This window comes from Arachis stenosperma, chromosome 9 (assembly GCF_014773155.1).
Source record: "Arachis stenosperma cultivar V10309 chromosome 9, arast.V10309.gnm1.PFL2, whole genome shotgun sequence".
Classification (NCBI taxonomy): domain Eukaryota; kingdom Viridiplantae; phylum Streptophyta; class Magnoliopsida; order Fabales; family Fabaceae; genus Arachis; species Arachis stenosperma.
Genome location: NC_080385.1, coordinates 155,584,276 through 155,603,841, shown reverse-complemented (window position 1 = coordinate 155,603,841; position 19,566 = coordinate 155,584,276). Strand labels below are relative to the sequence as shown.

The 19,566-nt window shown below is 34.4% G+C and overlaps 1 protein-coding gene across 1 annotated transcript; it reads right to left on the bottom strand.

The window, feature by feature from the left end:
• Positions 1 to 260: 260 nt before the first annotated feature.
• Positions 261 to 5,605, bottom strand: LOC130950210 (uncharacterized). Its single transcript, XM_057878736.1, has 5 exons — positions 5,358 to 5,605; positions 2,984 to 3,192; positions 1,588 to 2,168; positions 1,171 to 1,462; positions 261 to 1,087 (listed from the first exon to the last, which is right to left on the bottom strand). Exons 1-5 carry the CDS (start codon positions 5,603 to 5,605, stop codon positions 261 to 263), a joined length of 2,157 nt encoding a protein of 718 aa, XP_057734719.1.
• Between the last annotated feature and the right edge of the window lie 13,961 nt (positions 5,606 to 19,566).

The window sequence follows — 19,566 nt, the reverse complement described above, 5'->3', positions numbered from 1 at the left end:
TGTATCATGTGTTGGACTTAATTATTTAGAATGTAGTTGACTTATTTATGGAAATGGTTGAGAACAGGTTTGAGAAATATTTGGTTGGGACCCGAAAAGGGTGGCGAAGTCCGAGAATTAGAGGAGATGCTGCCGAAATTTTATAGAATTAAAAGTTTCGTTTGTAGTAAATGTTTAAAAAGTCATACAATAACGTCGTACAATAACGTCGCATATGAAAGTCATACAACATATAAAAAGTTCAAATGCATGCAATAAATCTATTGGGTGGTCGCACCCGGATTATTTTCACCACCACGTTGACGACATCTACTACGGCTGTGGCCCTCGGCCCCACATTGCTTACATCTCCTAGGACGACGCAACATCCGAGTGTCCATCTCATTCAAGAAACGAGTCATCCTTGGCCGACCTTTGGATACCCGTCTAAGGAATGGATTACCAACGAATCGAGGTCCATGATAAACAGGCCATGTTGTTGGATTCCCAAGTGGCTTAAACCTAGCCCTGTATACTCGTCGAACCTGGTCCATCTTGTAAACATTATGTACATACAGTTGCCAATCCAGACGTTGGTTTGCACAACAAGCAAACACATGTCGACACGAAAGTCGGTCAACTTGGAACTCACCACAGTCACACCGTTGTTGACGGAGGTCCACTGCATACTCCACACCACTAGGACACTCACGCACTTCGAATACCTCATTCTGTCGGTCAAAGCAACTAACTTGAATGTTACTAGCTGCCCGCTGATTTGCATGCAGTTTGGAGGTTACAAGCTCAGAGAACACATGTCCTGCACTAATTCTAGCCTCAGCCTCGGCTCTTTTCCGGGTGAACAATTCATTAAGCCTGTAAAACATTGCCTTAACAAGTGCAGTGACTGAAAGATTGCGAGCCCCTTTCAGTACTGAGTTGATGCATTCCACAAGATTGGTTGTCATATGACCCCATCGATATCCCCCATCAAATGCTAAAGTATACTGCTCACGCGGTATTCGATCCAACCAGTTGGTATAAGCCTCACCCCGCTCACATAAACTCTGATAACGCGTCTCGTACTCTTGAATTGTTCGCGAGTAACCTGTCAATTAAAAAGGGACCCACCATCAAAAACCTCATCATAATAACTGAGTTCAGGAGTAAACGTAATCATAACTATCATACCTATGTTGACGATAAGCTTCTGCAGATACGGAGCCTTGAATTTTCTCAGAAAGTTGGACTTTATATGTCTGATGCAGAACATATGGAATGCTCTGGGAGGAGACCAAGCTCCGTTACTACGATCAATAGCAGACCTAATGGAATCGTGCCGATCGGATATAAGGCCCACACCGTCACGTCTCACAACATGCTGTCGCAAGTTACTCAGGAAAAAGTGCCAGGCATCAGATGTCTCTCCCTCAACTATCGCAAATGCAATCGGCACGATGTTTGTTGTTGCCATCCTGTGAGACTGCAACCAACAAACAACCCTTGTATTTTTCCATACAAATGAGTTCCGTCTACCTGCACTATTGGCTTGCAATGTCTGAAGGCTCTAATACAAGGGTAATAACTTCAGAAGACTCGGTGAAGTACACGAATATTAGGAACCAAGACATCTCCCTGATACGCAGGCATTGTTTGAAAATGAACAACTGCGGATGGCTCCTTGTGACACAAGGCCTCAAACCATATCGGCAAGGCTTCGTACGAAGCTTCCCATCCTCCGAAAATTGACTCCACTGCCTTTTGTTTAGCCAACCATGTTTTGCGATAACTAATGGTGTAGTTAAACTTTGACTGTACTTCCGCAATCACTGATTTCACCCTTATAGACGGGTCAACTTCTACCAATGGCTTTATTGCTTCTGCAATTGTGTTGGAATCCAGCTTCGAGTGATCTTGAGAAATGGTGGCCCTAGTACAGGTGTGACTACCATTGTACCTCCTTATCTTCCAACAGAACTTTCTGGACATCTTGCTCACCCTGATCAGCCAATCACATCCTGCACCATACTGGGTGCATTTAGCATAGAATGTCGTGGGTTCTGACTCATGCACCCGATAATCTACACCTCTGCGGATTGTATAATCTTTCATCGCCTTAATTACTGCTTCCCTAAAACTGAATTCCATTCCCACAGTAAATTCACCATCTGGCAGAACGGGAAGCTCTGCTGCAATCATATCACAAATATTACAGTTGTCAGCAATAATAATCTAATAATTAAATGCCCTGTCCGGTCCAAAAGAACCGGCCGCTCAGGACAAAACAGCGGGTCCGGTCGAACCGGCCGGTCCAAACGAGCCGGTCGGTCCAAATGAACTGGTCGGTTCGTTCGAACCGGCTGGTCTGGCCGAATCATTCGATCCAAACGAACCGGACGGCTTGGTTGAATCGGCCAGTCAGGCCGAAACGGACGGTCAGGTCTAACCATCCGGTCTGGTCAAACCGGTCCGGTAGAACCAGTCGGTCCAAACGAACCAGTCGACTCAGTCGAACCGACAGGTCCAAATGAACCAGACGGCTTGGTCGAACCGGTCGGTCACGAACTGATCCGGTCTAGTCAATCCGGTCCGACCGATCCAGCCGGTTCACACGAACCGGCCATTTCGGTCTCCTTTTTCCAACACGGACGTAAAACAGTACATTTCTCAGCCTACATGTACACTTCATAAATCAACGTTAAACAATTACTAATTGCATGCTATATTTTGCTAATTACCATTGTCTTAACAATTTCTCCTAAACTCATAACCCATGTACAAATCATACTTTCACAAATCATAATTTAAATTAACGACGCACCTGCAGTTACATATTAAGGAAACTCCGGTGAATGCATGGCCTCCAAATCCAACGACCGCATGAAACTCGGCTCCACAAACGGCTACTGATTTGCTAGTGCATTTGCCACATCCGCTACATCTGCCACCATAGGCTCGTCAGCTTAATCTTCGTCTACACCCGGTTCAACAACCACGTAGTTACTTTCGAACTCTTCTTCACTATCACTGTTGTAATCCTCCAATTCAATATCTCGGTCCGCTGTAGATTGCTCAAACTCGATATACAGTTCGATTAACGATATTCGCGACCGACTTTCGAGATACACTGAAAACATTTTTTGCATGCTCGCTTCGTCTGTCACGTATTTCGTTTGAAATTGCACGAACCCACCAAAGACAGATATAGGATATCTGTACAGAATACACGATACTATCCTTGTTGTTTGAGAATCTATCTTCTCACAAATGATACCTTTTAATTCTTCAAATGACAATATGAATGGAATAATAATATCTAACGGATTGTCACACACAAATTTCACTCCTTCTGATGTTTGTAATAAAATTTGGCCATGATAATACACTTTTAATCTTACTCTATCATCCATGATAATAGAGAAGAAGAGATCTACAAAAAAAGAAAAAAAAGAGATCTACAGAGAAAAAATTTGGAGAGTTGAAGCAGCGAAGAAGAAGAATGAAATGGGCTACTGAGCTAGAGTAGATAAATCTATATATATATATATATATATATAATATATATATATATATATATATATGACACTCAAATCGGACCGTCCGACTGCATGCATGTTCATTCGATATTTTTAGAACAAACAAATCGGACGGTCCGATTACTAATCAGCCCGCCAAAATTTTTTGAACCCAAAAATTGGTGAGTCCGATTTGGGTTATTTTTTGAATTCATCCCTTAAATCGCATGGTCTGACTTCCATGCACGAAGCCACACTACCCACAAATCGGACGGTCCGATTTCTGTCCGTCAACTAAACGCCGTCACACTCTTGTTAAACACCTATGAACTCCATAAACCATCATTACACCAAACTAACCATCATATGCAAAAAATTTAGCCATAATGCTACCGTGAGGAATTTAAATTTTTTCTATAGATGAGGAGGAACTTATGTGTCAAAATTCTAAGGTTTGGTTTGATAAAATTTTTATTTTTTAGAAGTAATTTATAAAAATTGTTTTTTAAAAGACAATTTTTTTAAAAGCTGTAATACTTGTATTTGGTAATTAAATTAAAAATAATTTGTAATAAACACAAACATCACAATTATACTTGATAAAACAGTTTTTAAAACTTAAATTATATCTATTTAAATTTTAACTTAAAAAATAAAAATATTTTTTTATAATTTTAATTATTCATTCTATTAGGAAGACCAAATTAAATAAAAAAGAATACCGATAAATTATAATAAAAAATACTAAATTTTAATACATAAATTTAAATATTTTTTAAAAAAATAAGTCAAAAAGATGTTAAAAAATATAATTTTGTATAATATAAATTCATGTTATTTTGAGTAACATAAATTTAGTTTTTATGAAATTTTTAATATTTGTAAATTTTTTAATCATTTTTATTGATGCATATTTGTTATAGAAATGTTCTTTGTTATTTTTTTATTTGGTTTTGTATAATTTTCAATTATTTTTTTATAATTTCAATTATTAATTCTATTAAAAAGACCAAATTAAGTAAAAAAAAGAGTATCGATTTGTATTGTATCGATTTATTTTTAAAATAAATGTGAATGTATATAATCTTTATTGATAGTTAGTTTTAGATTGGATTAAATAAATATTTTTTTTAAAATAAATAAATAATTGATACATCTACATCTATTTGTAAACAAATAATTCATAAGTTAGGGAAGAATACGTGTATGGGATTTCCTGACTCTCCTCATAATTAGCTAGTTGAGGATAAATAGTGATATAGTGTTGAGAGTCTTCAAAGTTGGACATAAATCGCATTAGGAAGATGAGAGTTAGTCTTTGCACATAAATCGTGCCAGTCTTGGGTGGCTTAACCTTGAATCGTGTAATTCCGCCCACCCTAGGACGATTTATAGACCATTTATAAAGTTGGGAACCCTGGTACGATTTATGAGTTATTCTCTTAAAGTATTCATACATAAATCGTTCCAGAGCGTCATGATTAACATATTATATAACTCTAAAAGTCCTAGGACAATTTATATATGGTACACACTATGGTACAAATGTTGTTTTACAGAGATTCTTTTATTATTAGGGATCTAGCGACGCGTGTCCCATGTGGGATATTCTCCTAAATGCAAGTTGAGGCTTATAGACAGGCGGCGCTTACACCTTCCATTGCGGCTCGGCTTGGAAATTTTTAGGAAAGTAACTTCGTTTGTATTTATGAGCTGGCAAGACTTTTTTGAAGGATAGGTCGATCTGATTTTGAGCTAGGTGGGTGTTGGGGCTGGGTAGAGTCAAGAAATCCATTAATAGTGTTAGGAAAGAAGACTTGGAACAACTGCAATTGAGCTACCAGCACCGGATCTTCAACCTACCTGTGAGAGTATGAGTAACGGTGAGAGGATTTTGCACCGCCACGACCAGTTCGACGGATAACCATAGGAGTGTACTCGATGACTGTGGACAGAGGGGACTTCTCTGAGCGGAACAGGTAGAGGTGGGCTGGATTGCGTTGAGACGCGGTGAGCAGAAGCTTCTTTGCCGTAACTGCGTCATCCCAAAGCAGAAGCGAAGCCGTAATCGAGCTTTTGGCTTTGGAGGCCTGATCGGAACTCGCAGTCATCATCTCCTTCTGCTTCGATTTCTCATCGGCAGTCCACAATCACTGATATTCTCCTTATTTCTCATTTGCGTTGCAAATTCACATAAGATAGTGCACTGTTAATTATGTTTTTAGGGTTTGCATTGTAAACTAACAACGCACCATTTTTGCTGAAATAGATTAGCTATTGGTATAGATTTCTTATACAGAAATTCATTAATATTCTTTAATAGAACGGGCGTGATGTGAAAGAGAAATTATTGGATATATGTAGCTGAAGTTTTGTTGATTTTTTTTTTTTACTTAACATAGCCGGAACATTTAAAAATATGCTTCTTGATCTTCCGTTGAATTTTTGAACTTTTGCACTTTCAGTTAGAATTTAAAAAACATGTCATTCGAGCTATACAAATTGATGGATTTCACCTGCCATTCTATCGAGCTAATTAGAGCACATTTCAAATTAACTGGACTTTAGGAAGATGCATCTTGCCCCCCTTTGAACTATACGGTTAGAGACTAAAATTAAATAAGTAGTAATCTAACTGAGTAAAATGTACTTGCTATATATTAAAGTGTTCCCATTTTCATTGCATTTGGCAGCTTTTTTACATTATTAAAAAATTCATATTCTCAAAAATCTTGAGTGTCTTGTTGCCACTAATTACTAGCAAACATATAATCTTATTAAAAACAACATTGTTTCTATTACATTTTGCTTATGTGCTACTTAATAATTCTTCTCAGAAAAAAAACTTTCCCTAACAATATCAACCACCAATTTGATTTCATATCATGATCACATGTTCTATGCCCATCTTTTGTTTGTGTTTTGGCTTCACTGAACAAGAAAAGCTCCACCAATTTAATTTTTTTTATATGCTCGCATGCTTTTATAATTCTAAGCATATATGTTTTCTTCTTGTCTTTTAAAATCCCATGATTATTAGATGGCATCTCTTGGCAACCCAAGAACTTGGGTTCCTTGTGACTGTGTTTGGTTTAAGGTTTAGAGTTTAGGGTTTAGGATTTTTCTAACTCAGCGACTTGAGAATTAATCCACCGCATATTGATGCTCTATTTATTAAGAGTGAGATTCGAACTCCAAATACTTGCTTAAGCAGACAAATGAAATAACTATTCAACTAATCCAAATTAATTAAAATAAATATTAATTATTTTTAAAATCCTTAAATTATAAAATATTTATAATAATAATTACTATATGTATTTTTCATTTAAATTTTAATAAAAAATTTTTATATAATTTTATGTATTATTCTATACAACATACGAAAACATACACTAATTTAAATATTAAATTAAATAAGTTAGTTTTTTTTAAATGCATTATTTTTTAATTCTTTATTTTAAATTTAAATTATAATTATTACCGTATTAATTAATTAATTAATTAGTTATTAAATAATAAACCTGATTCGAAATCTTAGGGTGTTATATTTTCTGTGGTTAGTTTGATTCATGATCTCAAATTATTTTTTCTTTTTTATCTAGCTCATATGTGTTTTCTTTACTTCAACAATGAACTGAAGGTTGGCCAAAAACATCTTGTTAACTCATATTTTTTGTATAAACTATTTTGTATAGAATAAAATTATTGTTATAATTGACTATGTAACGTGTTTTTTTTACTTGAGTACATAAAATTTATCCTTTAAATTAAATCTCTTTTTTTTTTTTTCTTCTCAAACAGTTTTGTATTGAACAAGCCAATTATCTTAATTTTTTAAATAATTGATTCTACAGTGTATTATACTTAAAATTTGCTCATAAATGAATATTTATTTTTAATTTAAATTAAACTAAATGTTTCATACAACATAAATATAATAATTTTATATTTCACAATATTATTTGATTGGTATATCACATTAATTATTTGATTGATATATTAAAGACACAACAAAATATTAATTTCTTAAATGGGTATTCAATTTAATTTTTGAGTACATGTATTTGTTTATAATTGATTTAAAATAGAGAAAAGGAGACAAAGAATACATTGAATATTTTTTTATCTTTGCTTTAAATTAAATAATATTAAAAATTAAATCATAAACTTATCTAACGTTTATAAATCATTTTTTGAATATTTTATATTCATTTTATTTCTATAATAATAACACAATAAATTTTTTACTATCCTACATAGTTTTACGGCTAAAAATTTTATGGATTCTAAAATTTAATAACTTTTAGAATTTGTATACTTATTTCTAAATATTTACATTTTTATTTTTTAAATTATTGTACTAAATTCATAATTTTAAAAATAAACATACAAAAATTAATTTTTTAAAAATAAAAAAAATTGACTTATGTCTATTGACCCGTTAATAGATAATTATTTTATAAATATTCATTTCGATTTTTTTTACTACATTTTCATCTTCATTTTATCACACATAATAACAATGTATTCATTTTTAAGTATACGGAATTTAATTTAAATTTATTTATTTTTTATATTTTTTACATTAAATAACTAAATATCTCTTATTTATTTTTATTTTTAAATAACTTACTTATTTATTTTTAATTATGAACGTCAAATTACGATTTTTTTAAAAAATTCCTACAAAAAGCTAAAGCACGGCTGAACGAACCTGCTACTGAACCTTAATTTGCTAGGTAACAAATTCTTTTTGCTGAGCTTCTTTAAATTAGATTTTTGACATAGTTCGGGCAGACTAAACAGACCTAACTGGACTTGGATTCTATGGACAACCACAATCCAGACTTGCAGTCCAGTTGCAGAAACTCTCACCATCTTCCTCCTCCTTCATTGGCAATTGACGACCCTTCTTCGAATAGCAGACCATCGTATCCATGGCTGCCTTTGATGACTGCCGCAAAGACAGATTGATTCTAATTCCAGCTGCTCTAACGCCTCCCTCCCCATGGATCCACTTCCCACGCTGACACTTGACGACCAACTCTGCTCCTTATGCGATGTGGAAGGTGATGAGACAACAATATTAATGTAGGTTCTTCTGAGTATGTCTTTGCGGTTCGAAATCTTGATTCGCTGCGCTTGGAAGCTAAGCATATTGGGTTCAGGATCGCTGCTCCTGCTTGCTTTTTTTCTTCTTTTATTTGGAGACAACTGCTCCTGCTTGTTGATGATTATTATCTTTTAGAGGTTTTTACTGGCCTTACGGGCGTGGAAGCAACAGAGAAAGGAACTAATGAACGAGAACGAAGGAATTAACGAAACGAGCACAAAATCCAATAACACTAACACTAGCCAATCTCCTTCTCCTCACAGAAAAAAAAAAACAAAATTCTTCCCTTTTTTCGTAACGGATCTTCACTGCATATAATGGATCTTTGGTGCATCAGCTGTGGGGCTCAACAGCCGAGACATCTTCCTTGCAACCAGACCATCTTCTCTTTCTGTGGTATGATTCTGCTACGTGTCAACATCTCTTCATCTCTTTAAAATAACATTGCACCGTATAATTCACCTTTATATATTATTTGTTATTAAGAAGAGAACATTTACATTTTAAAAATTATTTTAAGAGAATCAAATAATTTTAAGTTGTGTTTATTTTATTTAAGTAAACAAATCTATTACTTAAGGTGAATAGCGTAGAATTTAAGTACTACATGAAATAAAATCCAATTACTTTTGAAATAGAATACAACTACAAAAGAAAAGAAAGAATTTCTGAAAGAATTACTATTATTGTTATCATTGTTATTATTAATTATTATTATTATTATTATTAGCCATATATATTGTTGTCAAGTGCCAATTGATAATTTTTGACCCAATAATTCATTTCGACCAAAAAAAGTTCACAAATTAAATTAGACGTTAAATAATGAAATTATACTTAATTACTTTATGGAACAAATTTTGACACATCGGTAACAACCACAGGAAATCAGAAATCTACTACATGTATCTCACTTTTAGAAAATAGATATTAAACTCAGATTTTAGACACATAAATTTTTCACGTGTAAAAAAAATTTGTTTTTCTCACCGTAGCATTGGCCAAAAATTAAAAGAATCAAAAGGGATGCTTTACTGCTCGTACAACAGGATTCCAATTTGCCAAAAATAAAGATGGAGTCTGCCGTCGATTCTTAATCAAACAACACTTTTGTCTTTGAAATGATTTTGTTTAGTTTCTCATATCTACCTGGCCTGGAGTTTTATTTGGGCCCATTAATTTTTTTTTGTCTTTTTATTAACATTTTATTTCTACAACATCTATTTAATTTAATTTTTTCATACCAAAAACAAATAGTTTTATATTCTTATGATAAGTTACACGTATTTAAATACTAATGTAGATTAATTATAATATAATCTAAAAGAAATATATGTTATAAGATATATTGTGTTTAAAACAAAATAAATTTAAAATGACTAAAATTTTAAAATTCTTAATAAATTTAAATAAAATTTAAAAATTAAAAATTGCTACTAAATTTTACTTAAATGATTATAATTATAATATAATAATAATATAAAATTTATAGTCGAAACTTATAATTTAACATGTTAATTAATATAATAAGAATATAACTTAATTATTTGTATTTGTGTTTTTTGTGTTTATTCATTATTTTATTATAAAATAATTTTTTTGGTTGAACCAATAAACCAGTAAATCAATAACTATCAAACAAACATATTCTATAATTTTATATTATAGCAATAAACATATTTTATATTTTTTATTGTGTTGATGATTTATTGATTATTTTTTATTGTACTAATGAGAGCTGTTCTATAATTTATTAGTTTTATTCTAATACGATTTTTTCGATTGAGTTACGGTTGATCAGGTTGAACTAATAAACTAGTGAATCAACGACTAAAATAGTTCGATGATCGGTCCGGTTCTCAGAATCTTGATATATTACGTAAAATACTTATAAATATAAGTGCAAATTATTGCTGACTAAATACTGAAAAAAATAATAATATGAGTAATATCCCAAATAGGTCCCCAAAGAATTCACGGTCGTCAGATTTGTCCCCAACAAAATTTAACTAAAATTTTGACTCTGACGTTTTTAGTTATACACCAGATACGTCCCCATGGCAGTTTGACCCGGTTATGACGTTCTACGTGGAGGTTAAAGGGCTGACGTGTCAGGTTAGCTGTCACGTGTCACCTCTAGGACAATTTGGTCTCCATCTAAGCTGGACAAAACGACATCGTATTGGATCATGAGGCAAACGACGTCGTTTCGTGGAAGACAAATTCGTCCCCACCAAATCTATCTGCCTGTTCGAGGGGACCTATCTGTCTAATTATTATGCTTCTATAAGGACCTATTTGTCTGATAACCTAATGTTTGGGGACCTATCTAACCGATAATTGGTGACATTACCTTCAAATATATTCAGTCTTTTTTTGGTTTCATTGAAAATACAAGCTGATGTATCTGGACCTACTAGCTTGCAAAATTCTAATCCTCCTTCTCATGACGCTCAAATTGAAGATTCTGCTTCACATGTCACAAAAAAATGCCTCAAGCAATCACAAAGTATGCTAATTTTGAATGAATTAATGCGTATGTTGAAATCTGTATGAAACATTCTCATAATAATTTTGTTAATTCTAGACTCAACAACCTTTTAGACGTCCAAAGCAAACAGTAATCAGGCCCAAGGTTTAGAAGAGTGTTAATATTGAGAACATGGCAGTTAAAACCAGTAACACAGCATCTAGATTGTTCAAATTTATTCTAACACCAGGATAAATGGATGAAACAAACCAAAAGTAATGTGTTTCTTTTATACTATTTTACCACAACTGATTTCATGCATATCCATCTAAATATAATGAGACATTTTGATCTAACAATTTGATAATCAACACAGATTAAAACTTGTCTAAACAATCACCACATACATATAAAATACTACTACAACTATCAATGCCCCCCAATTATTATACCCCTAAATAAAGCAAAAACAGTATGCTTCTTTATAACTTGACTATCCTCATTCTTCTTCAACAACAGATCCTTCAACTGCTTCGCTCTCTCCTCCTAGCCATCCTTTAAAATACGCATTAAGTCATTCAAAATTAGCATACTTTGGGATTGCATGAGACATTTTTTTTTTGACATGTGAAGGAGAATCTTCAATTTGATTGTTATGAGAGGGAGGATTCGAATTTTGTAAGTTATCAGGTCTAGATACATCAATCTGTATTTTCAATGAAACCAAAAAAGGGCAATGAATATATTTGAGGATAATGTCACCAATTATAGGTCAGATAGGTCCCCAAACATTAGGTTATCAGACAAATAAGTGTCTATAGAAGCATAATCATCAGGCAGATAGGTTCTTCGAACAGGCAAATAGGTCCCTCATTTAAAACGTTGCTGTTTCGCAACTCTGCCTTCCATGGTGGGGATGAATTTGTCTTCCACGAAACAACATCGTTCGCCTCATGATCCAATACGACGTCATTTTGTCCAACTTGCATTGGATGGGGACTAAATTGTCCTGGAGGTGACAGGTGGCAGTTAATCTGACACGACAGCCCGTTAACCTCTACGTAGGATGTCCTGATCGGGCCAAACTGCCATGGGGACGTATCTAATGTATAACTAAAAACGTTAAGATCAAAATTTTAATTAAATTTTGTTGAGGACAAATCTGTCAGATAATAAATTTTTTGAAAACTTATTTAAGGTATTACTCTAATAATATTTATTGGTTATATATATTATTTAATTTATTTTTAATGTATATTTTATAAAAAATAATTTATTTAATAGCTAATTTTTAGTATATACATAATATAATTATTAGATGGCACGGATTGAAGAATCAAATTTTCTATTCAAATACCTGAAAAGATATTTTTATCTGTAGCAGAAATTTTTAAAAAATAGTTTTGAGAGTTATTTTGGATAATAACATCAATTTTTGAAAAAATCATTAGATCATAGTGTCCAACTATGTAATTGGAGACATTTTTGATAAGAGAGTTTATGATTATATTGCATAAAATGGATAGGACTTCGAATGCATTGTAAATATTTTGGGAAAGGACTGACGACCAATTTTCATTGTCTTATGCTGAAGCCAGATTTAGAAGATAATATAGTCACGTGACTTCAAAACTCTAATGATTTATTTATTATTACATCAGTTTGTACTATTTACTTAAATCTCTCGAGGGATGATAAGATCGAACTTTACTTTAAGATTTGGAACCTTAAAAAATTCTAAAGAATTCAAAATTTTTTCTTGTTAATTGCTAAAAAGGCACTGCTCACTAATGAGCTCTGTTTTAGAAGACATGTGACTTCGGATAATTTATCAATATTTGTAGATTTTCATGAGTTTTTACTTTACATTTTTTGTAGCTACAAAATTACTCATAAAATGTAAAAGATCATAGACAAAAAGTTGAGCTGAGATAACTTTTTTCACTTTACTTTTGGTTCTTTACTTATTAGTGAATTTATCTTTCTAATCCCATATCAAAGTGGTCTAGTGACCCCTCCTTTTTTCTAGCACTATGAATTCACGGCATTTTCACTAGTATAAGTTTAGGGTTAACCACCAAAAATGCTTCTGAATTATTCAAACGTTGGCAAAAATATACCTGAATTTTACTATCGATAAAAATATTTTTAAATAATTTAAAAACATAATAACAATACTCAACAGTAAATATATATTTTCAAAAAATATCTTAGAGAATAAATTTTGATGTGATTTTTTACAAGAATAATTAAAAAGATGAGATATTATTATTCTTAAAATTTGATAATTTTTTTTCTAAGTATATATTTTTTGTGATTTTTTAAAAGTATTATTAGTTGTTAACAAAAAAATTACAAGAAAAATATATACTCAACGAAAAATTACCAAATTTTAAGGATACTAATATTTCATTTTTTTAATCATGCTTGCAAAAAAATGTATCAAAATTCAATCTCTAATATATTTTTTGAGAAATACATATTTAATGTTAGATAATCTTGCAAAAAAAGTAACATTAAATATGTATTTCTCAAAAAATACATTAGAGATTGAATTTTGATGCAATTTTTTACAAGCATAATCAGAAAAATGAGATATTATTATTCTTAAAATTTGACAATTTTTTGTTAAGCATATATTATTTTGTGATTTTTTAAAAGTATTATTGGTTGTTAACAAAAATAATTATAAAAGATTATATACTTAACAAAAAATCATCAATTTTTATGTATAATAATATATTATTTTTATAATCATTCTTACAAAAAAACTGTATTAAAATTCAATTTCTAAGATATTTTTTGAAAATATATATTTACTGTTGGGTATTGTTGTTGTGTTTTTAAATTATTTGAAGGCATTTTTGTCGATAGTAAAATTCGGGTATACTTTTGTCAGCGTTTGAATAATTCGGGAACATTTTTGGTGGGTTTTTTTTTGTGTTACTAAAATATTTGTCCACTAAATCATCTTCATTTTTCGGGTATTTTTGGTGGTTAACCCTATAAATTTATTTTTGAAGAGATAGAGTTCTTGATGAAGGTAAAATTTATAAATAATAAATTACCATATATCCTCATAAAAGATATTGACGCTGACAAACGTAACCATGTAAAATAGAAATGACACTTGTAACCACGGAACATACCTTCATCCCCAAATTATTCATGGCGTACTGCTACACCTCACCCTCCCCCACCGCCACCGCCACCGCCACCGCTACCACCACCGCCAAATATGAAGAAAGTTATCATGTTCCCTAAGTTCTTGCTTGGAACAGGAGGATCCATCCTCTTGCGAAGATTCACTGCAACCGTTCTTAACAACGAGGAGTTAGGACTTAACCCTAGTGCAGAAGCTGTACACTTGCAAATTAGTGTTGCCACCGCTTCAAAACTTGTCAGATGAATTGGTACAATCATGGCTTTGAGGGTTTTGATTTTGGAAGCTTCGAACACGAACCTCTTGTAGACCGATTTCAGGAGACCAAAATAGGATTTTTCTTGGTAAACTAACAGGTCTCCTTGAGAAAAAATAGACATTCTGGTGTTCAGTAAGAACAAAGAGGGTAATGGGTGGTTCTAATCTTGGTGGTGGTTAGTGATGGCGGCCTAGCCATTGATGAGGTTGATGAGAGTGGAAATGTCGCTGAACTTGTGAGAGGCGCAGAGTGCGATTACATTTCCTTCGCAATGGAAGCAGTTGATTTGAATGGCTATGATGGGATCATACTATGGATTGTTCATATTGGTTCTAGCAAAATTGTGTGAAAACAGAGGAAACAATTTAGCTTGGATTGGGTTGTTAAGAAAGTGCTTGTTGCTGCCCACCATTGCTACTGTTGTTTTGTCTCTCTTGTTCTTCATCTTCTTCTTCTCCTTCTTTCGTTGCACTACACTCCTCTACTTCTGTTAGGGATTCAAGGTTTTTATTGTTGTCTTTTCAAAGGAGTACCTTACTTCCACTTGGTGTTTGGAAGAAATGGCAGCTAGTATTAATGCAAAATTGAGAACTGTGAGAGTTGTGAATAGAGAAATAGCACCCATGGTGACGGTGGTGGCAGTGACGGTAGCAGTGGGGAGGGAGAGGTACAGCAGCACACCCTGAGTAATTGGGAGTGATAGTAGCAGTGGTGAAGGAAAGAACAATTTGAAATTTTGAATAGTTTTTTAAAATTGAAGTGTTTCTGTGGCTCAATTTTTTGGAAATGGGGGGCATGTGTGTGCTTTGCTTCGATATGGTTTAGGGGTGGAACAGACATATTTGTGGGACAGTTTTTTTGTCAGTGTGGACAGATGGAACTCGGACCGTGCGTTTTCTTTGTATTTAAATTTTTTTATAACAAATCGCAGGGTCTGATTTGTTTGGTGAGAGTTAAAAATTCATATGTATGTAATCGGACCCAACGATATCACTAGGAAGAATTTTGCATGCATATCGCAGGGTCCGAGTTCGTTGAGGAGGGAGTTGGAGAACAATGAACTCGGACCCTCCATTTTGTGAAATCTTTAGGGAACTCGGACGGTCCGAATTCGTGCACCCTTTTTTTTGTATTTTCATGTTTAACCTAGTCGAAGGGTCCGATTTCGGTAAAGATGATGATATAAAAGTGTGAGGTGAACTGGTGGGAGCTTTGTGCCGTCTTCCTCGTTCAAGCAGCTTCTTCTTTCTTCTATCTGGTTTTTCAGTTTTAACTTTGAAACTCTAGTAGTTAAGATTAATGTTATGCTTTTTTTTTTGTGGTGAGTGAGGAAAAATGAGTGATAGAGTATTACTAAAAATATATTATTTTGGTCAGATTTTGTTACAAACGACTGAAGGAGTTAAATTTATTTGTGAAAACCCACTAGATGTTATGATTCCTTTTATTATCTCATTTGAAGAGCTGAAAGGTGTAATATGTGAAAAGATTGATTCTGAGAGGGCAAGAAAGATATCGTGTATACTATACAGATATCCCATACCGGTGTTTGGCAGATTCGTCCAGTATCAAACCAAATATGTGACGGACGAAGCGAGCATGCAGGAGATGTTTTCAATGTATATTGAAAACCGGTCTCAGATCTCGTTCATCGAGTTGTATGTTGAGTTTGAACAATCTGAGGCTGACCGGAATATTCTACGGGAAGATTATAATAGTGACAGTGAAGAAGAGTTCGAAAGCAACTATGAATTTGTTGCTCCAAATGGAGATGAAGATCAAGGTGACGGAACCATGGCCCCAGATGTGACAGAAGTGGCAAATGCACTCGCGAACGAAGTTCCGTTTGAGGAGCCATCGTTCATGCGAGTTTTAGACCTGGAAGCCATGCATGTTCCAGAATTTCCGGAATATATGACTGCAGGTACGTAAACGTGGTGTTAGTCCTATTTTAGTTTTCCATTGATATTGTTATGAGTAAGCAAGTTTAGCTCTGTTTGATTTTTTTTTTACTTTTATATGGTAGAAGTATTAATAAGAAAATAATAATTAAGTTGTCCATAGTATGGTTATTACGGATTGCATGACTTTGTAATAATTACTTGCACTGGTTCTATCCTTTTTTCGGTTCAAACACCATGAACCGGACCGGAACGGTCCGGTTTATTGGTTTGCCGGTCGAACCAGGTTTACCGGTCCAATTTGTTTTTGTATGCCAGTCGAACCGGAATATCCGGTATGGTTTTTAAATATGCTGCTGTTGTTATTTATTTGTCTGGAGTGACATCATTACATGTTGTTAGGTTTGGAGTTATAGCGTACTGGATTTAGTTAAATTTGATTAACCTTTACAATCGTTTTTGAAATATGTACGTGTTAATGAAATTTTTGTTGTGCTTGTTGTCCCAGCAGAAATTCCTATTGTGGAAGACGGTGAATTTCGCGTAGGTATGGAGTTCAGTTAAAGAGAAGCTGTTATTAAGGCGGTAAAAGACTATAGCATACGACGAAGCGTAGACTACCGGTTGTTTGAGTCTGAGCCGTTGACATTTTATGCCAAGTGTACACAGTATGGGTCAGGGTGTGATTGGCTTATTAGGGTTAGCTTGATCAGCAGGAAGTACTGTTGGGTTATAAGGAGGTATAATGGTAGTCACACATGTACAAGAGCCACCATTTCACAGGATCATTCGAAGCTGGATTCTATCACAATTGCAGAAGCAATAAAGCCACTGGTTGAGGCTGACCCATCCTTAAAGGTAAAATCGGTTATAGCAGAAGTCCAATCGAGGTTCAACTACACCGTCAGTTACCGAAAAGCATGGTTGGCTAAGCAAAAGGCCGTTGAAAAAATATTTGGTGGTTGGGAGGCATCGTATGAAGCGTTGCCAATATGGTTTGAGGCCATGTGTCACAAGGAGCCATCAGCTGTTGTTCATTTTGAGACTATGCCTGCATATCAAGGCGATGAGTTGGTGGGTGATATTCGGGTCTTGCATCATGTATTTTGGAGTTATTACCCTTGTATTAGGGCATTCAGACATTGTAAGCCAATTGTCCAGGTGGATGGGACTCACTTGTACGGAAAGTATAAGGGTTGTTTGCTTGTGGCAGTTTCACAAGATGGCAACAACAATATCGTCCCAATTGCATTTGCTATTGTGGAGGGAGAGACTTCTGATGCATGGCATTTTTTTCTTAGTAACCTGCGTCAACATGTTGTAACTCGTGATGGTGTGGGTCTAATATCCGACAGGCACGAATCCATAAATGCAGCTGTGGAACGCAGTAACGGAGCGTGGTCACCTCCAAGAGCTTTTCATATGTTTTGCATCCGGCATATTGAGTCAAACTTTTTGAGAAAGTTCAAGGCACCGTACCTCCAAAAATTGGTCGTCAACATCGGTAACCATTTATGAACTTTAACCAATTTATCAATATATTTTCCTTACATAAATCTATTGACCTCCATTCCTTTGCTTTGCATATGTTGTGATCTACCAGGATATTCTAGGACGGTGCGGGAGTATGAGGTGCGTTACCAGAGGTTAAGGGAACGTGGCGAGGCATACACAAACTGGTTAAACTGCATTCCTCGTGAGCAGTACGCATTGGCCTTTGATGGTGGGTACCGATGGGGGCACATGACAACGAATCTTGTGGAGTGCATAAATTCAGTTTTGAAGGGTGCACGCAATCTCTCCATTACTGCTCTTGTGAAGGCAACATTCTACAGGTTAAATGAGTTATTCACCCGAAAAAGAGCAGAGGCGGAAGCAAGGATCAATGCTGGCCATGTATTCTCTGATATCGTGACGTCGAAGTTGCATGCAAACCAACTTGCATCAGGAAATATTCAGGTTAGTTGCTTTGACCGCCAGAATGAGGTCTTTGAGGTTCGTGAGATGCCAAGCGGACTGGAGTTTGCAGTCGATCTACATGGCCTACGATGTGACTGTGGTGAGTTCCAGTGGACAGGATTCCCTGCAGACATGTATTCACATGTTGTGCCAACCAGCGACTGGATTGGCAAATGTACGTGCATGATGTGTATAAGATGGACCAAGTGCGGCGGGTGTACCGAGCAACGTTTAGGCCACTAGGTAATCTTGCTACATGGCCTGCTTACAACGGACCTCGGTTCATACCGAATCCGTACCTGAGACGGGTAATGAAAGGTCGCCTAAGGATGACGCGCTTTCTGAATGAGATGGATACGCGGATGTTACGTCATCCTAGGCGATGTACTCTATGTGGGGCTGAAGGACATAGTCGTAGCAGATGCCGTCAGATAGCTGGTTCGAACACGAACAGAGGTGCCCCCTAGGATCACGTCTTTAAGATGAGATTGTATAATATAACCTAATTGAGCAAATTTATTTAACATGACCTACGATTTGTAATCTTATAATTTATGACAATCTAGTATTATAACATATCTGTGGCATTATATAGTATGATGGTTAATACATCAATACATCAATATCTGTATGAGCATATTAAGGTTTTATCAAACATTGTTACATACTCTAGATGATTAATACGTTAATAATATCACTACAACATCAGCACAATAAACATACAATATAATCTGACCATTAGTCCTATTTGTTATTACATAATGTCCAACACAAAGAAATTACTATAAACATTACAAAGTACACTAAAAACTACATTAAGTCATTAGTACATAATTTCCAACATATACAAAATACCCTAAAAAAACTAAACAACTACTTTCTCATTGCCCACTTTACATCCTTCACAAATTTCTTGCATTTTTTGGCCGCTTTTTTAAAGACAGAAGGAGTGAAACGATTAGCGCTCCGACGTGGGGGATCAATCCGTAGATTGTAACCTTTGACGTTGTCATTCGGATTGTGTGTCTGACCTGTATACAATGAAGGAATAAACAACTAGCTGCACCATATTACATATTCATAACCAACATATATACAACAAATCAAGAAGATAAAAGGCAAAAAAAGAGGCCAATTTTGCAAACAATACACATTCGAATATGGAATACATAAAGTAAAATATTTAACATAATACCATCGTTAC

Bases quoted from the DNA above. Each gene is read 5' to 3' on its own strand.
- LOC130950210 (XM_057878736.1), bottom strand. From the start codon at position 5,605: ATGACTGCGAGTTCCGATCAGGCCTCCAAAGCCAAAAGCTCGATTACG. The intron at 1,463-1,587 runs GTACTTCACCGA...TGTTGGTTGCAG, and splicing joins TCTTGGTTCCTAATATTCGT to TCTCACAGGATGGCAACAAC. The intron at 1,088-1,170 runs GTATGATAGTTA...TTTAATTGACAG, and splicing joins GAAGCTTATCGTCAACATAG to GTTACTCGCGAACAATTCAA.